The following is a 24601-nucleotide window of genomic DNA, read 5'->3' on the forward strand; positions in this document are numbered from 1 at the left end:
AAGGGCATATAAAAGTGTAGGCAAAGGGTCTGTTTGTGTTTATACAGAGGATCAAAGCCTAATTGGGCTACCCCGAAAATGAACTAAGATATGATATGAAAAAGAACTTCCAACATCTGCACCCTCTGGAAGACTCATGCCAGAAGATGATCATCAAAAAACCCCAACAAAGATCCACGCACTGCTACAGCTGTAGATGCACTCATCCCACCAGTTCCTGGACCTGCCATGGGAATGAGGAAGGAGATATCTAAGCTGGCCTGTGCATACAGTAAAACAACAAATTTGACTGGATCTATACTGTTGGAACTCAACCAAGAATTTGGAGAAGTGCAAATTGTAGCGCTCCAAAGTCTTACAACTACAAACTATTTATTGTTAAAAGAACATATGGCATGTGAACAGTCCCCAGGAATGGGTTGTTTTAATTTGTCTGATTTCTCTCAGACTGTTCAAGTTCATTTGGACAATATCCACCATATCATAGATAAGTTTTCACAAATGCCTAAGGTGCCTAACTGGTTTTCTTGGTTTCACTGCAGATGGCTGGTAATTACAGATATGCTTTGGTTATGTAACTATACTCCTATTATGTTAATGTGTGTGTGCACTTTAAGTAGTAGCTTAAAACCTATACATGCTGAAGTTACTCTACAAGAAGATATATCAAAGAAATAATCAATCTTCCCATGTTTTCTTCCGCCTGCTACTTCTATAGCTTTTCTTCTTCCTTCCTAATTACAACCCTTAAATAGAATTCGTGCCTCATATCAAATTTACCGAGTATCATAATTCTTCCAAGTGGTAAAGATACCTCAAGACAAATGCTGGGCATAGAAGCCACAGGGCATAAATATGCAAAGAAGTAAAAAGCTAACTTTTTCAAACAATAAGGCTTCTCTCTCACTTACCAACTTCACATTTCCCTGTATGGCCCCGGAAGATGACTGGTTAGCCAGAGACGGGTAAGATTCCTCAAGGGAGGAACAACCTAAGACAGGCACAGTCGCAGGGGGGCCATCAGGTGAGAAATTGGGGATCAACAGAGGTGAGGCTTAGAACCTCACCCCCCCGTTCTGAGAGAAATCTTCTGCATACGTGGATGTTTTATTGCCCTGGTCTAGCTTGGATTAACACATAGTCTACAGGCACACACCTGATCATCTACATGTGCTCTCTTACAACACTAAACTATGTTTTCTACCTTTATCTTGTATCTACCTACCACTTCAGCATTTTATTAAAAATAATAATAATAAAGAGAGAAATGTGGTATCCACATATAAATCAAGTATAAAAACCAAATCAGTATTCATATTTGAACTGACTGTTTATAGTTCATAATGTATGAGCAAAACCAAAAGTTTCTGTGATGACTGCCCTTGTACTGTTCACTATGTAACTTAATCATTATGTAAGAATTTGTTCTACATGTAAAAACTTGTTTGTTATGCCTCAGAAGATTGGAGACTGACAAAAATTAGGCTTGGGGTGGAATAATGATTGTGCATTGAGCATTGACTCCCCTATACAGAATTTTATTGTCGTTAACAACCATTTGATCAATAAATATGAGAGATGCCCTCACAAAAAAAAAAAAAAAAAAAAGCTTAATTGGTTAATTATAAATCATTTCTATTTGTGCAACTTTTAAGCAAGTTTTTAATGTTTTGTTAGGCTGGTAGAAGTCACCAGATACACTTGAACATATTTTCAAACCTGAATTTCTTTAAAAATATTTCGTAATTTGTACTGGCCTTCCTTCCAGTTAGTCTAGAGTAGTGAGATCTGACCTTACATATAAGATTAATATCCATTAACTAAGTTAAAATGTGAGGGTTTGTTTTCCATTTTAATAAATCCCTACATCACAAACAGTTCCTTTGTTGGGATAAAAATGTTGGTAAAGTACACATCAGCCACTATAAATAGCAGCCATGAGCCTGTACATTCAGGAGAGTCTCCAGAGAGTGTATTTTAAACTGCACTTGTTTAGAATAGGAAATTCTTTCAATGTTCATAGTTTCCATTTGTGGGTGACATGGACTATCCCGTGTCACATCTTCACTGGCTTCCATTTTTCTGTACCATTTAGGAATCCAACTGATAGATTCCAGGAGATGGCTCTGTATGTGCTTTTTATTTTCCTAAGTCTAACCGGGGTCTTATTGTCCAGTGGGAATTTTGCGTAATTAGGGGCTCTCCAAACAAAATCTAGATAGCTCTCAGAGGCAATGAAAGAGTCCTTTACTGCTGGAGTTAGGAGCTTACTGTGCCTACTGAGAATAACAGCAGTCAACCCAGTTTCGATTCCCACAGAAAACCTTGCACTATTGGCAGGTCTTTCTGGGGGAACTCAAGAGACTAGGATGGAAAATAACGGAGCAGGAAGTGAACAAACAGAAGAGCAGGATGAGATGATGGGTTATCATGCTGCTCCGAAGACAAGAGGCCTCAGCAGGTTTAAGTCCACTGCGTCTCCCAAGGCACTGTTGGCAACTAGAGTCGATGTGTACCGCTGCCCACTCCTTCCTTGAAGGGTCCTTCTGTTTCTCTAATCAAAACTGTTGTGTAAATCTTAATTTTTTTTTTAGTGGGGGCCCATTTGGGGGATCTAATAGTCCCTCCTTTCTTGATGAAGATGATGAGAAATTACTGTTAAGGAGACTTGGACAAACATGGTGGTACAGAAAGCGCTGATATCTGATGCTCTTCCTTCCCACCATTCCTCTTTCAAGTCTTTAACTGTTCCTACCTAACCATGAAAGCCAAACATCTTAAATATGTGTTTTCCTGAGCCAGCACCCCCAGCATTTATCCCAGTTGCCCAGGGAATATCACTGTTGCAGGAGCTCCATGGGTTAGGAACGGAACAAAATTGAAGTTTTTATGAAACTTAAGGCTGAGGCAGGTGGAAACCCCTAATCCTTTCATTTCCAAGTGTCTCCCCTCATAGGTACATGGATATAAATCCATTCTGTTGCTGTGTGTGTCAGAGCTATGGGATTGCTAAAGTGGGAAGGCATAGCCTGCAGGAAGGCGTTTTCCATGAGAATCCTGCCTGAAGTGCAGAATTACTGCTAAGAGACACTCTGGTATTTATTGGGGCTATGTGGTCAGAAATTAAGATTCTGTCTCCTACATTCTCTGAAGAGTTTTCAAATCCAAATCTCTGGACCCAGACTTGCAAAGTATAACATGTCCAAGGGCAAACACACAGTCAGTGGCAGGGTTGAATCTGGAAACCTTGTCACTTACTCCAACTCCAAAGCTCTTCCTTCTGCATCAGCCCTTGCAACTGCCTCTAACTGCAAAAGAAAGTACCTTTTAGATCAAGGATCAAAGAAAAATAATTTTGCATAAGGGTTTTGCAGATTGAGTCTTCCTCATATGTAAAACAGAGATAAGACTTCTCAGGATAACTGAGAAAAAAATTTAATGAGATATGGATACTTGCCATCAAAAGTGTAAAGGGTGGTGCACATGACATATGTTTGTCATGTAGAGGTGCCTGTATGATTCATTTAAATTGGATTCACTTCTATTTGATGCTATGTGGAGTTGTAAGTTTCATTCTTGTCATATACTTCATATACTTGGTTTCAGTATATATATATATATAAAATACTGGCTTTTCTCACGGGGCATTACGATTAGCACACATAGTGTAGGGGCGTGGGGACATGGGGAAGGCAGTATATACAGAGAAGACAAGTAATGATTCTATAGCATCTTACTACGCTGATGGACAGTGACTGTAATGGGGTATGTGGAGGGGACTTGATAATAAGGGGAGTCTAGTAACCATAATGTTGTTCAAGTAATTGTACATTAACGATATAAAAAAAAATGCTGGATTTTCTCTTCACTATCTTATGCTATCTGGCCCTCAGGCATTCTAACCTTTCAAAAACCAGACAGAGAAAATGCTACAAAATGTTACCTGTTACTCTCTCTAGAGTCTATCATCCCTGGAGAGAGTTAGGACATTACAACTTGTAAATTAGGAGAAGTACAGTCATTTTATCTTCCCTTTCCCCATGAATTGAGGAGAAAATTCAAAAGATTTAAAATGATGACTTGGCCCCTGTCAAAAGTAAACCCTGCTGTTGGTCTCTGCTTGTCTGGTTTTGCATCTAAGTTAGCAAAGGTCCCTGGCTTAGAGAGATCCTATGCTATTCCATAGCACCGTCTTTTCCCTCCTAACCTCTTGTAACTGGTGAATTCTTACTCACCTGGAAGGCCCAGCTCAACAGTTGTCCTCTGGAAAACACCTTTCCAGAAGTTCCCAGTCAAAGTGACTGATTTCCCACCTTGGGTTTCCCATAGCATTTTTTTATGTATGTTGATTATTAGCACCTGTTTTGTATGTTTATTTGTTCACATGTCCATACCAAGGCAGAACATTGCTCAATTCACTAAGATATTTATAGGGAAGCAGAAATGGCAGTGACCTTTATGGTGTCCTCTAAATACTGACATCATGCATACCTTCCTTGGGGTTCCATCATTCCCCTGCTGAGCCATGGAAGTTTGACTCTGTATTTTTTTTCTCTGGAAATATTAAGAAACTCCTCTCAAGTATTTCTCTGATTAGTAAGGATAATTAAACTTCTGCATTGTATCATGTTGATCATTATGCTTATTTAGTTGCATCATGGAGGCAAATATTAATATGGTAAGAGTCAATTCCCTTTAGTTGGCCTATTTGCTCTAGTGCCAAGCCCTTAGTATTATTTGCAATTAACATTTGCATTGTAAGATCGAATAATCATCAAATTACAGGTTTCACACCAAATCCTAAGGACTTCAAAAGTGAACAAGCTATATAATCAAAAATATCTCTAATGAAATACAGAGTTCCCAGGAGGATGGGCAGAAGTAAATAAGAGATGAGGCTAACCTCAGGCTAGTATTTATCAACACTCTTTCCGAAATAAGAGTGCTTAATGTACAAGTTGGGTCTCAAGTTTAGACTCTATATAGGATTGCTTTCTACACTTGGGATGCAGTGATGACACATGAAAAAAGAAAGAATAAAGAAATACATTAGAACCCAAGACTTCTAACCAAGTTATAGGGGGTTAATTTTATTATCAGTGAAGTGGGGCATTTTTTTAATTTTTATAAATCATACACTTCAAAAAGTACTGTTTGGAAGACAGAGTATTTATAATAACTATTGGTCAAAACTCTAAATTACAATTCAAATGAATTCAGTAAATATTGACTATGATACATACTCCCTACACTATGCATTGAGTTTCTTAGTTATAAAGTATAGTCTTTGGTTAACTTTTTAGTACATTTATAGCTAAAATAAACTTGAGTGAACTGGGACATCTAAAATACATAGTCCTGGCAATACTATAGAATAGTCTCAGGGTTTTATCTTTTAATTCTTAATTTAATTTTTAATTCTTAGGTCCAGTGAGAGTCAGAAGGAAAGACCATTTGAAGTTAGACTAGAAAGACACTGAATTCTAAAATACCTACGAGAATCTCAGATTACATCAGCCCTCTCTCCTTTAATGTATTTTAGAAACCTGAATGCATATTTCAGATCACTGGCTTTCAAATTTGAAGTGACTGCTACTTTTTGTATAAATAACATTTATTTTATTTTCTCCGTTGTTTTCATGAGCTCTTAAAATTAAAAAGCTTTCCAGATGGATTTTGGCTTTTAAGTTAGAAAAACAAATACGATTTGTTCAATTAAATGTTCTCAGTGAAAAACTTGCCTGGTGCTATTCTATAAATTAATAAGCAAGAAAGAACAGCATTTGCTTTTCTTGCCTTGATCTTAATAATAGCTGGATTTCATTGCTCAATAACATCAAAGTAAAATAACATAGTTAAAAAGCTTTCTCCTAGTCTTTCTCTAATCTTCTGTCTCAAGCTGCCACCATAAAGGTACCCAAAAACTCTACAGAAGAACATTTCTAATAAATTCAACATGTAAGTGTCAAACTGAATTAGGTCTCCCAGATACAAATAAGTGGAGTCTAACTGAAATCCATCAGTGTGGGCTCCTATAACAGAATATCACAGAATGGGTAGCCTAATTAACAAACATGTATTTCTTACAGTTCTGGAGGCTGGGAAATCCAAGATCAGGGTGCTGGCAGCTCTGGTGTTTGGTAGGGGTCTGTTTCCTGGTTTGCAGTCAGCTGTATTGTTATCCCCTCAACATGGTGGAGAGAGAGAGAAAGAGCTTGCTTTTTCTCGTGTCTTTTCTGATAAGGGCACTGATCCTGTTTGCGAGGACTCTACCTTAACCTAATTACCTCCCAGAGGACTCACCTCTTAATACCACCACGTTGGGGGTTAGAATTTCTATGTGCAAATTTTTCAGAGACAAACATTCAACCCAAATCATCTATGGTATTAGTAAGTCTGAAGAAAGAATGGCCAATAGAGAAAGTCTGCAGAATGCAAAGTCCAGCACTAGGGTGGGCAGTGGGAAATCTAGACAGACCTTGAATCTTAGGGTTTGCTCAGTCCTGTGGCGTGAGAGGCGTGGTCTCCACAGAGAGGTGTTTCTCACATCCGCCCTTGGCTTGGGTAAACTAGTCTTCACGTTGACCTCGGCTTCCTTTGCTCTGACTTCATGTTCACAAAGCTGTCCCTGTGGACAGTGAGGCTTCCTGACAGGCCTTGGAGAATGGTGGGGAGGAGGTACCATGGTGGGAAAATGAGAGCTTTCTAGACACTGAAAAAGGAGATCATTCATGCTATCCCAATCAATTGCCATTCATTGGCATTCTGATGTACACATCAGTCTCCTGTGAGTCTGTGAGCCACGGTCTACCTGAGACTGTCAGCTCAGAACTCCCAAGGTCCAGTTGCTAGTGCAGCAGAGCTTCTAGATGCTCTACTGTAAAGAATACCCAGAAGCACCATTCTGTGGAAGCCTCTTGGGGGACCAGCCAGCTGCAAAAAGGTGCAGCATCTCTACTCTGTTGTTACCCTCATCAACCCAGAGGGCAAATGACAAGTATACACAGAGCACCTGCGATATGCCTGACACTATTCTAGGCTGTATCAGGTATAAAAAAAGGAAATATTTTAGGAAATATCCCTGTCAGTGCAAAGGTTTTAATTTGTTTGGTGAGAAAAGGTATGTACACGTGAACAGTGAATAAATAACACTCTGTGTGTGTATCCATCTGTCTATAGATAGATATCATGTATTTATTCCTGTGCTCTGTTAATTACAAAACAGGACAATAGCTAACAAAGCATCATTTATATATTATAAATCATAAACCCTACCCCCAAAGTATCCAAAACACATAATGGACTATTTCTCTAGCAATAGGAACAAAAATATGCTTTAATCCAGGTCTGACTTCCCAAAAAAGAAATCAGTATTTTTTTAGACCATATATGGTATCAGTGGAAAACTCTGCAGTTAATTCCAGCTGTAAAAGCTATGTGTAAATTTAATATCCAGATGCATAAAGTGGACACCAGCAAATAAATTTATGGTTGTGGAAATATTTAGATACTTTGAACAAGAATGATACACACTGAGGATTCTGTGGCTTTTGAACTAACATGCTTTGTTTGAAGATCTGACCTTTCCTCCTGCGCTAGCATTTTACCCTTAGAGTTCTCATGATGGTCTCTTAATTTCCTTCTTGGTTTAATCATATCTGTGTACAACAAGTCTATGTCCAGTATGTCACTGAGGTCTAGATTCAGTTTTCTACGGATAGAAACCATATCCTTCATATATACACTTCTTTCCTAGAGTTATATAAGGTATATATTATTATTTTCACTGAGACCAGAACCAGGTTTTAGAGTGTACCACCAATTCATTCACTCAAGATCCATTCTTAGGACCCTAGTCTTTCCAAGCACTGTTTTATTGCTTTAAATTGTTTATTGTGTTTGAAGCTAGAGGACAGAGGGGGTTGGAGGCATGAGGCTTTTAAGATAGAAACTTTTCACTCCAGGTAAAGAAAGGAGTCCTGCTGGTTAAACACCTCAGGTTTTAAAAAGAGCTTAGAGAGCGGCCTAAGTAATTGCTGCAAAAGAGTTGAAACAGAAATGGAGAGCCTCTCAGGAAGTTAGCCCGAGGAGCTGACTCACACATGACAACGTAACTATTGCTCAAATGCACACACACAAGAAAAGGCTCAAACTTTCTTGTCTTTCCTCCCAAAATGATAAACTACAAAGAAATAAAGTCAGACCTCAGAAGTCTTCATAGAGGTGGGGCCAGACACTGGTAATAAACAGAATCACTAGAAATCCAGAGAAGCAGAGGGAATTTAAGAAGGCATTTGAGGCAAAAGGAGAAGGAATACCTTTGTTGGGTAGAGACAAAAGCTTCAGGAAATATATAGGGCAAATGGTGGCAAATGCCAATAGTCTTTTCCCCAAACAAAAGTTCACTTTCTGATAAATGTTAGGGTGAACTGCGCTGATTGAAGATGCATGTTAGATTGCCAGTGGTCAGGGAATGCTTAAGGGGAAGAATGAACAAGGGGTGCTGGGGCTCAAAGTATGGCCTTGGAAAGGAAAGAATGCCCTCTGCTTAACTGAGCGATAGTATCGGGATAAAGGAAGGGACATTTCACCATGAAAAATACAGAAGCATAGAGACACAAAGCATGCCTCACTCTGACGCTCCCATCCTGCTTCATCCTAGAACCAAACGTGCATGACGGTGGCACTGATGGTGATCCCACTGGAGGGGGACCAGATAGGGACCGGGGAGCAGGTGGGGAAGAGTAGTTCAAAGGATTAGCTCACCAGAAAGTGGACTGAACACACACAGATTCAGCAGGACACCACCTTCGGGTGGAGAGGGAGACAGTGCTATCCTAGAAGAGCCTACAGGGCAGCTGGGTCACTTGGAAAGGTTTGTTGCTTAAGCTGAGTGGTGAACACACCGATGTTCATTATAATTTCCCTTATTCCTTTTAGTTTGTCTGAAAGATTTCAGAATAAAATGTAATTTTTAAAAGGTACTGAAACCTTATAGCTGTTGCCCATGTGTCCTCAATCAGAATCTGCCTATGGCTGTCAGTAGAATCACATTACTAATAAAAATATAATTCTTAATGCTACCTGCTTATGCAGGACTACTACCCCACCACCAAAAAAAAAACCCCAAAAAGGTCCCCTCTGATTGTTTCTGGAAGTCTGTCTCATACAAGGTCATGAATGGTACAGTCCATCATCACGTCCAGCCTCCCATGGCTTCTTGCTGCCAGGCTTCTGTTCCAGTGAGGCCTTGCGCCCCTCTGCCCTGAAGTCATTTCTGGAGGACCCTCCACCGATACTGTCCAGGGGCCCAGCTGGGCCTCTGTGTCGAGATGCAGCCTCGTGTCCTGTGATACAACCTTTGAGGGTACCAAAGCGGCTCTGTGTTCCCTTCAGACCTCCAGCATTCCAGAACCATGCTGTGCTCTGTACAGAAGTGGGGATAGTGACCCTTTCCTCTGCTCAGTTATGTTTTGTCATCCAGGCACCTAAGCTTGGCCTAGACTCAGCAAATACCTTGTGGAAACAACTTGAGCTTCTGCGCAGCCCCCCTTTCCTCAGGGCATAGACATGCGGCGGTGGGGCTGGGCTAAGGGTTGGATCCCCAGGCCGGCAATAGCAAAGATCTCCCAAGCCCCCTGCAAATCATCCCCATAGACCCACCTCACCACTTGGTCGCATTCATGCCCAGATGTGTCTCAATTCCAGCAGTGGACAAATAACCATGTTTTAGGCCAGGTCCCCATCAATATCCCTTATCCCCCCGTTTTAACTCAATCATAGAAAAAATGAGTTAACATGGTCAAGGCCATTCTTAGGTCTTTATGAATCCATGTGCACTGATTCTGCATGCAGCGTGTATTACGGAAGGCCTGCTCCGCACCAGGCATGGTGCTAACTGGGGCAAGAGGAGGGTCCTAAGGGTGGGCAAGACACACCCCCTTCTCAAGGAGCTCACAGCCCAGTGAGGGGAAGCAGGATCCTATGCACACACTACTGGTGCAGTCTAGACCGTTGAACCCGGTGCTGCCTCAAATTGACAGACTTCCCAGGTATTGAAGTTCAGGGATGCTCTTTGAAAGATCCTTTCCTCCTTTCTTGAAATTGGACCTGTGTTCCTCAGTTTCCTATCCACATTAAACCAATAACTTAGACAAGAAAAACACAATGCACAGTATCCTGAAAAAGTTGAGCTACGGGCCTCTGAAAACAGTATGACAAATGCTGGAAAGAGACCAACTAAGCAACAAATATGGAAAAGCAAAGCAAAACAAAACCTGGATTTAACACAAAAATGAATGAATGATCTCTGTAAGAAATGCTATCATCAGCGCACAAACGATGTTTGGATGTGTTAACAGGAACGTGGCAGGCAGTCCTGGGACTTCATCCAGGTGCATTTAGCCTTGGTCAGGCCTTTATTATGTCCAATTTTGGTTTCCCGTTTGAAGAGTTCCTATATTTCAGGCTGATATTAAAAGAATTCAAAATAGGCAGAGGTGTCTAGCCTAGAAAAGATGAGACTAAGGGATGACTTAATACCTGTGGCCCTGATAGAGATAAGTGGTTTTCAACTTCAACAGCAAGAAGTCTAATTCAATAAGAGAATAAATTGAGTATGAGTGTGGGTAAACATAGGGACCTTGATAGGATGTCAACTCTGAAGTTTAGTACTTTAGCTCTACTGTTTTGAGACGGGTATTCACTTTCTGTCTTGTATTAAAATTTTTGCATACATATCTTACCTCCTTTTGGGTTTGAACTTATCTTTGGATTCCCCTCAGCACTTAACTAGGTGATGTGCTCATAGTAAACATTCAGACAGTGGTCAGTGAGGAGGAGCAAGGGTGGACCATTCCAGGATTTAAGTGTGTGGCCACCACTGTAAGGGAGATAGGGGGAGGTAGTAACCCAGGACGTGTTACAGGCCTAGGGACAGACTCGGCAAATAGTTGGGAGAATTCTCAGCACAAGCCATGAGGACTCTGGTGAAGCCCAGGGGCTCACCCAGGAGACGAGGTGGGGCACAGGGCGACTTTCCATAGCAGTCCACCCACTCCTCCACCCCCAGCAGCCCACCGCACATTCCCACGGGAAGGCACAGTGGCAGCTACGCGGACACGAGCAAAGACACGGTGGGGAAGAGCAGGCAAGAAACCAGGCCACTGGCAGGTAAAAAACAGAGGAAAGACAGATGAGTCTGCAATTTCTGTGAAAGGAGATGGATAAAGGGAGGATTTCATGAGGAGATTTCTTAGGAGGATCCATTAAGAAGCAGTGTTCTAGGACAACATGAAGCAACACGTTTGAAGGATCATGTTTGAGGCCTTGGGTGGGGAGTTGAGACGCCATCATGTGGAGGGAAGAACCCAAGAAGCCAGTGGAAGAAGGAAAGAGGTTCTGGCCTGCAGATATGTAGTTATCCCCTTCACTTCCCTCTTATCCTCCCCTTGGTGAGCAGCTGTCTGGGCAAGAACTTTTGCCTCACTCTAAGAGTGTCGAGTCTGTGAATTTATAAGAAAAGTTTTCTTCAAGAGCCCTTCTAAAAATCCCTGTAAATTACTTGAACTGTTGCCTCTCCACTGAGTAAATTTCCTTTGGGTTTAAGTTGAGTTTCTGTAGGAGATGGGGAAGTGTGTGTGTGTGTCTAAAGTGCGTTAGGGTAGTCCACAGGGCACCTCACATACCTCTCTTCTCCCTGGGGAATTGCTCCAAGGTAGAAGCTGTTCTTAAACAACCACTGCAGACTATAAAGTCTGGAACAGATCATGTGGTCCAGTCTCTTACCTCCATGAAGTAAAGTTATTTTTTAAACTCATATTTTATTAATAAAGGACCACCCTGGGGTGCGAGCCATTCCTTACTATTGCACTGACCTCCCTCAAACCTTCTCAGCCCAGAATCTCTTTGCTAAAAAACTAAAGTATCCAGACGTGAAGGATGCTGTGAGCAGTTTGTGAGTGGCCCAGGTTTCCGTTTTCCCTAGTGGGAGTCCTGAAATGTCACAGGTGACACCTGCTGTCTTGCTGAAGGATGACTGCCCCAGTTCTTCCCGGTGCTGATACATGATCATTAATTCAGTTCTCAAAGACATCAGTTCGGGAAGCTGGACTCTGACTACCCCTGTCGGTGCTACATGGTGAAAGTACATATGCCTGTCGGTCTCTGCGGGTGCAGAGCACTGTTCACAAATTTATTTTGGTATGTTCTTCCTGACTGCTCTCACCTTGCCTCTCCGTCCCTAGCCAGCTGGGCCTCAGAGGGCTGCTTGAAGCTTCCCCAGCCCTGCGCTTACCCGTGGTTCACTTATCTCCCTGCCTCACAAATGCATCCAGTCGCCCTTTTATTGGCCTTTGTGCCCTTCCTGTTCCCCCCTGGTGTCTGAGCCAGGTCCAAAACGCACTTCTGTCTTCACTGTTGTCATGTCAGTACCGTACTAGGCGGCGTGGTTGGGAACCCGTGTGAGTTTTACTATCACAAACTGAAGACAGCTATTTCCCAAACACGTTCTACTCATAAGGACAAGGGCCAACTGAGAGTGGGCAGGATTTCCCTCACCCTGGCTTTACAGCTAAGAAACTAGCTTGGTGGCTGTCCTTTATACAGCTGCCATTAGCTTTATACACTCATTAGTCCATGAGTGTCAGCATAGCACTGGAAGATTACTAAATTCTTATTCTCCTCTGTGGAGGGTAAGGGGTGTGTGTGTGTGTGTGTGTGTGTGTGTGTGTGTGTGTGTGTGTTGAGAGAGAGACTGCACTAGTCTGGAAAAACCACAGATTCTTCCAGGCTGCTCCATTGTATGAGTTTATTCTGAACATATCAAAACTACACTTCTCACCCCAAAATTGGAGTGGGTAGGGGGAATCAGGAGGTGAAATGTATTGCCAAGGTCAAATGAGTTCCTTCAGCAAATATATCAATTTTCTATCATTGTTGTAAAAAAATAACACCAATTAGGTGGCTTAAAATAGCACACTTATTATCTCTCATCCTAGAGGTGGGAAGTCCAACACAGGTCTCACCTGCCTAAGATCAAGATGAGGGCAGGGCTACCTCCTTTCTCAAGGCTCCAGATAAGAATCCGCTTCCCTGCCTCTCCAGCTCGTAGAGGCTGCCACAGTCCTGGATTCTTCCCCTTCCACCTCCCTCGGTGCCAGCAAGGTGGTATCTCTCTAGCCATTCTTCTATGGCCTCATCTCTCTGTGACCACAGCCAGAGAGGGTTCTCTGACTTTAAAGACCCGTGTGTGATTGCATTGAACACACTTTAGTAATCCAGGAGAATCTCCCATCTCAATGCCTTTAACTGAATCACTTCTTCAGTCTCTTTTGCCACGTAGGGTAACATATCTCCAAATTTTGGGGATTAGGATATGACGAACATTATTCTGCTGCCAGAGCAAATCACTGAATTCTTGCAAGGGCAAAAAAAAATAATAAATGGCCAAAATTTGGTAGAAAGGGGAATAGTAAAATGCCTCAATGCATGTTTCTATCTCATCTCTAGAGCAATAAACTCAAGCCAAGGCCGTGAGTATTTTATTAAGGCCCCTTATCTGAAAGCAGATATCTCTATTTTTATGAGTATCTCATGGACTTTACATAGTCATTATATGTTGGGTGACAACATATATAATCAAAAAGATATTTAACTGTAATACATTATGGTACATGGAGATAATTAGCTTTGAAGTTCATTAAACTCTATTTACTCTATAAACTATGACTTTGATAATAGTATAATATTTAAGCAGGAAAACATCCAAAATTTTCTAGTTAGTTCAAATAAAGAGAGCTTTTAACCTAACTGAATTAAACTTCTTTTTCAGTTGAGCTAAGAGTAGTTGCTTTGGTTCTGTTCCATGACATTGGGCGAACTGACATTCAAATGCTCATGTTTCTGTGTCCTCATGTGTGAAAAGAAGCTGTAAATCTCAGAAGTGTTTTTTATTCTGCAAAGGGGCTGTCAATGTGTGAAGTTGATTGCTTCCCCTGCTATTTACCAAAAAGAATCTTAACCTTGAGTTGTGGAGATTTAAGTTGTCCTAGCCACTTAACAGAAAGTCAGTCCCATAAGTATCTTGGTGTCCCAGCACCAGTCTGCTCATTGCTTGTTGGGGATGAAGAACCGTATGCATAACTCAAGCCAAGGTGGAGTGTCATCTCCAGATGGAATCAACACACACTCCCACCTCAGGGACTAGAATTTGGTTGCTTTCCAAGCTGTTGCTGACCAGGCTCCCTTGTCCAGCTTGTCTGATGAGATCACCACACAGAATGCCATGGGTGCTGAACGGAGCCACTGTTGCTACATGTTCCCCCATCAGGCTATTGCCCTCGCCTCCCCAAGGGGTGTGGCCTCCAAACACGCTGTATAACTCAGCATCTCACTGATCAGGCTCTCTCTCTCCTTCCCTTGGTCTTTGGTTTGCATTTTTATGTCATGCATCTTTCCCTGCATAAAAGGGATACAAGGAGTTTCTCAGATTTGATTTCTCAGTGGGAACTGTTTGCTTTGGAAGCCTCCTACCCCAATGCTAATTGAGAACAGAGCTCAGAACGAGGGCCTGAGAACTGCACCCAGATGAGCTTTTCGGTGGGCTGATTTCTGTTGATCTCCAGAACTGGATTGTGTAGGCAAGTGATACCCCGATCAGCTATTTTCCAAAAAGCTGAGCACGTGGATGGGTGTCTCTTCCTTGGAATAATTATTTGTAATTAATCACATAAGCTACTGGGGATCCTGGCCCCTACTACCCAGTAAAAACATTCTGGAAACCTCCAAGCAATCTGTGCCCTTTACAACCTAAACTTGATGGGCTTCTATTAGAGAGATTACAGTAAAAAATAACAATCAGCTCTCTGATGATCCTCGGCGGAGGGGAAGGGTGGGGAGGCGTAGATTTGGCAGAGGACAAACCCAGACTTTCGTCACAGGGACAGACCAAAGTGTTAACACAAAGGGAGAACACGGGAGCATCCCGCACGCTGCATTTCAGCCACAGAAAGCATGGCACCGCTGGGGGCCCGGCCCCTGCCCTGACGCCCGGCCGCCGCCGCCCCTCCCGAGCTGCCGACATGCTCGCGGGCTCAGGACCCCAGGGACGACGCAGCCTGGCCGCGCTCTCCCAGTGAGTGCTCGCTTCGCCTCTTCAATTTCACTTTTTCTTCTTCTTCTTTTTTTTTTTTTTTACAAAGGAATTGTAAAAATGAAGGAAGAAAGACAAAAAGTTGTTTTTTTAATTGGGGGAGTGGGAGCAGAGAGGAGAAATCAGGAGGCAAAGGAAGGTGGCCAGTATTTACTGTATGTTTCTCACCGGTATGAAACTTTCTGGTCTAAACTTTGTGGTTGTTCTGATTGGTTTCCATTTTTATGGTGGTTTGTAGACCATTTTCAGGGATTTATACCTAGGCAAGGGTTTCTGTACTCCAAATGCCGATCTACAAAGCGTTGTGTGTCTAAAGATCTGCTGTTAATTTAGACCTGAGCCCTCTGCTCAGAATGATCCATTTGCAGGACTCAGAGATTTTTGGCTAAAGCACACATTGCCCAATCCTTAAAGTCAACAGCACAAAACCCTTAATATACTGGCCATTTGACTGTGACAGAACAAGATTGAGAGCACATGCTATTGATCAGGGAATCGTTCAGATAACAGGCTCCAAGGTTTAGGATCCTGAAATCCTGGAATGCTAAAGCGAGAAGGGGCCTCTCGGACTGTCTGTGGCAATGCTCTCATTCTGTAGATGCAGAGCCCTGAGGGTAACTTATCCAGAGCCGGACAGCAAGCAGTCCGTGGGGAAGCCAGTGTGTTTGTACTCGCAGGCAAGGGCCCTTTTCACACGGGCGGCTATGAGGTTTGGAGAACTTGGTGGGCCTTGGGGAAAGGTACTGCACAAGAGTAAGAAGAGCACATGGCCTCTCAGTAAATCTTTCCCATTTGGGGAAGTGTTGGCACTGATTCAGCCTGACAATTGTTGCACCAGTTGTTCCAGCATTTGTGCAACAGCTAATCAAATAAACAGAGGAACGCGTCGGAGACCCAAAATGAGACCCACGTCCACTATATTAGCAGATCTCTTGGATAAGCCATTTCCGCATGATTACGCAAGTGTGGAAGCTCAAAGACATTTTAGAGTTTATCTGTATAGTCCAGTGGTTATCAAACTAGTTGGGGTTTTTTTTGGTTTTTTAAAGCCAAATTTCATGTTACAGGAATTCTGTTACATAAAGGAGATGTTCTGGTTAAATACGTGGCTTTGAATCCAGAGCTCCTCATCCTACTCCACTCCCCTGTCAGACCCATTGCTCACCCCAGCCCCTCTCCATCTCTTCTGCCCCATCCCATTCTACCCACTCCACCAAAGCTTCCTCAAAACTACTGATCTTGTTTAATGCCTTTATTTCAGAAGAGGACACTAAGGCACATGCTCTTGAAGGTTTGTCTCAGTGTTATACAGCTGGTCAACAGAGCCTAAAATGCTAGGGAAAGAGCCCAATGTGTGTGTGCACACACATACGCATGTGTGCACACGTATGTTAAGGGTCTCTCTGTCAATTTCTGGTTCTGAGTTTTCCCACTCCACCCTGTCTGTGGAACTTTCTCTGTGTCTCTCTCACTGTTCTCCACTCACTCTGTCATTTCCTGAATTTCCAATTACTGAATCTTCAGCTTCCAGCATGGTCTTCAAAAAATGCTTCTTATTACTGGATAAACCAAATTCAGTTCTTCTAAGCTCACGATTTTCATCTGAGTCATTTGAACACTCAAAGTCTGCAACTTTTGCTTTGGAAGAAGTGTTAGGTTAAATGCCAAAACAGGTGCCCAACAAAATGAATCCTAAATGCCTTTGCATTTGCATCAGATAATTTATCTCAGTTTCATCACCTACAGAGCAAGATTGGCAGTGCTTTTTTATGAGGTGCATTAAAATTCCTGAATGCCAAGACCTACACAGAGTCATGTTATTTTCAGGGGCAGGTGTGAATGTCTCTTCAGTTCTTTAGATTTCAAGGTGCTGTTTAATTTGTTCCTGGTAAGATTATTGAGAGAGTTTGTCATGTGCAGTCTAATATATTTACCACTATTTCTCTCATTTTCCCAAACCCTAGTGAAGTCTACTTAAGTCAAGATTTTGTGTTTCTTATAAATATTCATGCGTTTCTCCATCAAGTTATGTTTCTCATAAAGAATATGCTTTTATGTATACTGAGGATGAAAAAGTTTTGTTCTTGTGTCACATTTTGTAACAAATAGGGAAAGGTATATAAATTTTAAAACCACAGAATTAAAGAAACATAGAAAATTATTTAGTTCACCCCACTGCTCTCTTAGGAAACTGTTAAAAACATGACAGGGAAGTAAAAGATTGGTGTAATTTTATAAGATTCAGCAGAAATGACAGAAGAAATGCACATAAAAATGTTCAGATTTGTAAAAAGTATAGGAATGCATGGCTTCTCCAGTCTCACTGGGGAATTAACAATTTCCAGCTTGCTAAATTTTGCTAAAAAAAAATTTAATCAAAACTCTTTCCCTTCTTTAAAATAAGTATTACATTTTCAATGAAACACTTTCCAATTGCTGAGAATTGTCATTATGAATATAGTTATTAAATCAGGCTGTAAAACAGTGATATCTTGTGGATAAGACTCCCATCCCCAAATGGGTCCAATTATGTAATATCATCTGTCTTATTTATGTTTTATTTCTTCTAATTGATGTTAATGCACCCACCTCTGGCTATCCCACTCTCTATTCTGCTGTAGCCAAGGATATCAGGAAACCCGGTTTGTTAGAATTTGTGTTCAAATCAAAGTCAATAGTCCAGGCAGAGGAGCACCAAAGGGCCTTCTCAGAAAGGACTGTACATTTTGTGACTGTTGATTTGTAGATCAAACTGGACATTTTTGCTGACTTTTGGGTTCAAAGATTAGTTTTAAGTTATTGACTTTTCTGAACCTTTGGTTCAGGGTGAAATTACTACTTCCTGTTATGGAGGAAACATGAAAAAAAATGGCAGAGAAACAGGATATTGTGCTTCGCAAGTATTGGTCACTTTATAAGTGAAATTGCTGAATTGTTCATACAAGCCACCAGCCTACACCGAATCTTTATGGAGGCGGTCTCAGCTTTCTGCATGTGTCTTCCGGGCTGCCTGGCCTCAGGCGCACTGGCTAGGTACCTGGTGGCTGCGGCTCTGTTCCCCTCCTTGTTGATGCTGCTGGCCTTGCTCGTTCTCCTTTCCCTCTCCTTGACTTTGGCCTATACCTACCCTTGACATGGGTCCTCGCTTCATGCTGCTTCTCACGTCTCTCCCAGCCCATCAAAAATTGCTTTGCAGAGGCAGGTCTAGCCACGGCAGGAGGGGGGATAGCAGAGGCGGCTGAGTTGCTGTTGGCCTTCTGAACTGGGATGGTGAAGATGCGTTTTTTCCATAGAAACACAGCTTCAATCCTCAGCACTAGCTTCAGATACATCCTGGGCTTTTAAAAAAGGTGGTTGCGGGCTGGCCCGAGATTCCCAACTGCCATGTATAATGATGTTTGAAGTTCCAAAAACCAATTTGCAAATTAAGGTTTTGGAAACAAGCTTTTCATAAATGTACGACTGCCTGGATTCATTTCCAAACCTAATTGAATTTTTAAAAGGAGCCTTAAAAAAATCTGTATACCTCACTCATTTCCATGCATTCATTCAACAAATATTCATTGAGGGTTTCCTCTGCCAGTTAGTGCTGCTGGACTAGGCACTAAGAACATAAAAAAGGACATAACACAGGCTCTGGCTCCAAGATGATCTCCTCTTTCAGCCTCCCACCTCCTGCATTTCTTCATCCTCCTCCAGCCCCTGCCCCGCACATGCGCCCACGCGCAGGTCCCTTTAGGGCTGCGGGCGTTCAGGAGGGCAGCCGCCTGCTGATCAGCTTGAGCCGGCTTCGTGTCTTCCTTCTTTTTTTCCTCTGGCGGGCTGAAAGAAATACAGGTATACAAATACAAGTTTTTTCAGCTTATACTTAAGGCAACTTAAGTATAATAAACAAGTTTATTTTGTGTCATATATTTCACTTTTGAATACAAAAATAGTGCTCACTTTTGATCCCTTCTGATTTTTTCTTTTCTTTTAAGTTGCACCACAGATTTCTTTTTTTCAATTTTCTTGAGGTATAAGTGACAAATAAAATTGTGATACATTGAAAGTGTGCAATGTGCTGCTGTGATACACGTCCACGTTGGGAAAGGACTCCCACGCCAGCTGACGCTTCCATCACCTCCCATAGTTACCTTCGTCCTTCTCTCTTTCTTTCTCTCTTTCTTGGTGAGAACACTTGAGTTCTACTTGGCAAAGTTCAGTTCTATAATGCAGTATTATCAACTGTAGTCACCCTGTGATACTTTAGATCCTAAGACTATTCATTTTATAACTGAACGTTTGTACCCTTTTACCAGCCTCTCCCTATTTCCCCTATTCCCCCAGCCCCAGGCAACTACCATTCTACTTTGACTTTAATTCCACATATAAGTGATACTATGTAATATTTGTTTTTCTCTGTCTGGCTTATTTCACTTAGCATAATGCCCTCCAGATTCACCCATGTTGTTGTAAATTGTATATATGTGTGTATATATATATCTCACATTTTCTTTATTCATTCATTTCTCAACGGATACCTATTTCACCCATTTCCATACATTGGCTATTGTGAGTAAAGGGACAGTGTACATGGGGGTGCAGATAGCTCCTTGAAATAATGATTTCGTTGCCTGCCTGCTAATATTTTCTATACTTTGCAATTTCATTTAAAAGTACTGGTCATGACCCACTCCACGGATTTCAGAAGCCTGAAAACCACTGAACATTTCCATGATGTTGGTACGCTGACCCCTGCCTTCGGAGCTCCTTAGAAAGCTCTGCTACCCAGTGACCATGCTGGCTGCCTGCTGCAGGGGTCAGCCTGGAGGTCAAGAAGAGGCTTTTTGGATGGGAAGTAGAGGGTCTAGCTCCTTCAGTAATCAGCACTGTGATCCTCACAAAGCCACTTCAGCTTGCTGCATCACTGCTATAAAACAGAGATGCTCATGCCTGCTTTCTGTAACTTGCAGGGCAGCAGGGGCATCCAACATAATGACATGTATTCAAATATGTGGAAAATATTAAGTACAAAACAACTGCAGGTTATTGTTAAATAACCTTATTTTTTCTCAATTAAAATTTAATATCAGAGGAACAGTTTGGAGGGGCCATTTGTTCTCTATAGAGTTGGGAACAGATTCCTTACATGGGCTACAATATTATGCAACTTCATACATGAAAATCTCCAAGCAGCATTTGTGCTGTTGTGACTAGGTTTGTTTTTAACAAGCTCACCAGATCGTCCTCACTCCTCTGCCTTTAAGTACTTTTTCTGGTTATAAAATCAAGGAAGCAACCAAAGGAAAAAAAAAATCGAGGAAGCTACTAGGTGATCGGTAGGCTTTTACCTCATGAGCCAATTTGTGCAGGAGTCCGCTTTGCCTGATAGGATCTGCTCTGGGCCACTGGATTTATAAACACGAATTTCTACTGTTTTTAAGTCTACTTTTTATTAAAAGCAACTGATATGAAACAGAAGTAACCAGTACAGGAGATAATTTTATTAAGAAGGGTTTAAAATGACAAACTTCCAGAGAAAACATGGTACTTTTCTCATTGATCTTTCACCTTTTCTTTATAACTTTATTGTAAACCTCATTTCACACAGACATTGATTGGAACACTTCGTTCAATACCTGGTATTCTTATTCAGGGTCTGGTACATTAGCCTGATATTTTCTGTCCCGATGAATTCCTATTTAGGGTCTATGTCACCCTAGACATTTGCCTCTTGGCAGGCTCGCTCTGCCTGCCATATTAGCCCTCCGTGTTTTTTCCTCACTTTTCCATGACTGCTTTCTGATCCTTACAAAGAATGTCCACGTTTTCTCAAAATTGATTATCTAAATCACTCTGCCTTTTACTTTAAGAGAGGAAAAATAAAATAATAATCCAGGAAAACAAAGATTATATCCACCCCAAAGAGAAGGAAATAAATCTGACGTTTTTACTCTCTGAAGAATGGAAACATTCTTTACACAGTTCAGCCGTATGACACCAAGGGCCGCAATTCCTAACCACTCTGTGTAGTTTCCAGCGCAAAACACATCAAGTGCATAAAATTTAAGTGATTTTTTTAAAGCATACTTTAGGCTGATGTCATGACATTTATAGCTTCTGTGTAGATAATTTCCATAACTAATAAATTTTATGATCTGCTTAAGAATGAATTGAAGAACACTGTGTTCATACCACTTACTAATGAATAAGTGAAGGGGGCTTACGTACACTGAACCTTTGGAGCAGAAGGGATGGCTTTAAGAGGAACCTTTCTCACCTCTGCCAGGTCTCAGGTAGCCTTTTGGGAGTGAAGCGACACTCCACGTGGGGAAAGGTTCTCAATTCTCCTTCTATTGGCCGGACCCAGCTTTCACAGCACGCAACAGGCGCATCCTGGCCAGGCAAGGACTAGAGCCAGATATCCTGACTCCCACATCTGTGTTCAGACCTCACTCAGTGTATTACTAAGTGTGTGACCTTAATCAGGTCACTTACCTTCACTGTGCCTAAATTTCTTCATCTGTTAAAAAAAAAAAAGTATATAATATCTGCTTGGCAGGTTTACTGAGATTTAACGGAATGAGGCACGCCAAAGTATTTAAATCACAGTGGATGCTTAATCAGTGTTACACACCCTACCTTTCCCTTCGCCCTGAGCCCTCCTCTTCCTAAAGACCCCAGAAAGTGAGGGCTTTGTATCTTATACAAACAAAGCAACTGACCCTGGGGCAAAAGGTCGCTGAGTCCAGGTTGTGATTGACCTGTATTCATTAAAACGTCCCTCTACTGCAGAAAAATCAGAGGAACTCTTCATCTCAGATTTTAGCTGTTCCATCCACTTACTACTTAAAAATGATAACTGCTATACTTTGGGTAACTTAGAAGTTAAAGGAAACTTGCTAGAAGTGGACATTTGGGGCAAAATATTGAATTACTGCTTTCCCTAATTGGCCTAAACCAGATTCACTGTAAAGGAGAATGTCGTAGGAAGTAGGGATTTGTCTGCCAGAGATTTGGATGCCACTAATCTTTCAGTAATCTTGACAGGTAAAGAGAGTATAAATTTAAAAAAAAAAATTTCAGGAAAAATTAGTGAGAGAAAAAAAAATGGACTTCGAAATCCACATAGACTTGGATTCAAATACTAGTCATATCATCTTTTAACTGTGTGCCCTTGAGCAAATTACCTAACCTCACTGATTTTCCCAGTTTATTCACCTACAAAAAGAGGAAGATATCTGTAAGGTGTTTAGGACAGTGATGAGCACTTAGTAAGTGCTCAGAAATGTGTGTCTGGTGGGGGGGATGGTCAACAATGACTGTGGTTGCCAGGAACTGGGTTCCTGGGGGATGAATCTCAGGTAGCTTCTGGGTAATCTCGAAAATGTGAGTGACCTACGGCTGCCAAAACAAACTCCACAAACTGGGTAGCTTAGAACAACAGAAACTCATCTCACTAGCTCCTGAAGTCAAGGTGTTAGCAGGGCCAGGCTCCCTCTGAATCCTGGAGGGGGACAATCCTTCCTTACCTCGTCCAGATTCTGGTGGCCCCAGATGTTCCTTGGCTCGTGGCAACCGAGCGCCCATGCTTCCATTATTTCACATGACATTCTCCCTGTTTCTCATCACATCCTCTTCCTCCTGTGTGTGTCTACCTCTGTGTCCAACGCTCCCCTTTTTATAAGGACACCAGTCCTACTGGATGAGGGCCCACCCTTAATGACCTCACCTTAAGTTGATACATCGGTAATGACCTTATTTCCAAATAAGGTCACATCCTGGGGTACTGAGGGGTTAGGACTTCAATATATTTTTGAAGAGGACACAATTCAACCCCTAAAACAAGTACACAGACTTCCTAGAATTCAATGCAGCAAACCTGGGCCTTACCTCTATATTTTAAAGTTTGCTGAGGCCTCCACAAGTTGGGCAAACCTCATGCATCCTCATGAGACCTCAAGTGAAAATGGTATTCTGATATGACTTAGCTGAGTACTGACAGTTCTTGATCATAACAGGGTGATACCTTCTCAGACTCAAGCCTGGTAGAGGCTTGACATCACTGAGTGAGGGCACCCAGAACATCTGTACAGTCTCTACTTACCCTGAGGGAAACAGCCTCGAAGTCATAGATTGAGCTGTCCCCATCTATAAGGAGTTGGTATCATGACAAGGCTCTATTTTCCACTTCCTGTCCCTTCCTTGTGTACATTTCTAAATTTCTGGCCTTACTCAAACATTAAATTTGACCCAGGGAAATATTAATGGGTCTGTCTCTCCTTGATCTGACGATTTGCAGGCTGGGAGGGGAACCCTGTAAAACATTCCCTCTGCCCAGGGAGTGAAGGTGTGGCATCTGGCTGCCCCTAGGAGACCAAGAAGGCTAGAGTTTTATGAGCCCCCCTCAAACCTACAGGTAAACCGCTAACAAAGAGCCCCAGATACCAGAGAAACAAAAGGAGCACAGCAAAGTTGAAAACTGAGCGTATGAGAGGATAAATTTACAACTTACAGTAGAAGGCATCTTAATAAATCGTATGTGTGGCTGGTTCAATAAAATGAATCACTCAAATAAACAGAAGATGCTAAAAATCGTCTAAAAAAATTGATTAACAAAGTAGAACCAGTCAGTCCTTAAACTGAGTACTGTGTTAGTTTCCCAGGGCTGTTGTAATAAAGTACTGCATACTGGGTGGCTTAAAGTGGCGGGCACAGTTTCCTTCCACAGCTGTGAGAGACAGTGTCTCCCAGCTTTTGGTGGCTGGCTGGCAATCTTCAGTGGCCTTTGGTGTGTAGAGTCACCACTCTGATCCTCTGCCTTCCCGTGGCATTCTCTTTGTGCTTCGTCACATAGTCCACCCTCCATCTTTGCTTGTTCCTGTGTTCATATTTTCCCCTTTTCTAAAGGACACCGGTCCTGTCGGATGAGGGCTCTCCCTAATGACCTCGTCATAACTCCATTACCTCTCTGTGAAGGTCTAGTTTCCAAATGAGATCACGTTCGGAGGTACTGGGGGCTAGGGTGTCAACATACTACTTTTAAAGGATGCAGTTCAACCCATACCGAGTACTGAAGATTTAAAATACTTTAACACGACATCTCATGATTGAATTCATGAACAGTAAGTGCCAGCTGCCCGAAGGATACCAGGGTGGCAGGGGGGCCATCTGGGCCCTCCAGTGGCAGGGTGTCTAAAGCCATTCCAGGGAGGCTCAGAACCAACCTCCACGTGTAGCGCTCAGAGCCATCAATTCTCCACTGAGTTTGGGTGTTAAGCCAGCCCCGAAGGATAGAAAAGAGATTATCCCCTTGCACTAGGACACGTGCATTTTCTGGCATGGGAAGATAAAGCTGTCTGACACTAAATTTCCATCTATAATTTAAGGAGAAGTGACATGGATTAAGAGAGAGCACAGAAAATGAGAGAGAAAAGGCATTTCATTTACTTGACGTTTTTAGCAGCA

At 42.1% G+C, this 24601-nt stretch overlaps 1 protein-coding gene across 11 annotated transcripts in view; it reads left to right on the top strand.

Moving 5' to 3' along the window:
* The window catches only part of CALD1 (caldesmon 1), a 189873-nt gene that overhangs the window by 109243 nt on the left and 56029 nt on the right, over nt 1-24601 (top strand). For 6 of the 11 annotated variants that reach the window (XM_057504783.1, XM_057504784.1, XM_057504781.1 and 3 more), the window contains exon 1: nt 14853-15133. The exons of the other annotated variants lie outside the window; for them this stretch is intronic. In XM_057504783.1, the coding sequence (XP_057360766.1) occupies nt 14868-15133 (266 nt within the window). In that variant the 5' untranslated portion in view covers nt 14853-14867. Of the gene's footprint in view, nt 1-14852; nt 15134-24601 lie in introns of those variants that run through there. 11 annotated transcript variants of the gene reach the window in all.

This window comes from Manis pentadactyla, chromosome 7, assembly GCF_030020395.1.
Source record: "Manis pentadactyla isolate mManPen7 chromosome 7, mManPen7.hap1, whole genome shotgun sequence".
Classification (NCBI taxonomy): Eukaryota; Metazoa; Chordata; class Mammalia; order Pholidota; family Manidae; genus Manis; species Manis pentadactyla.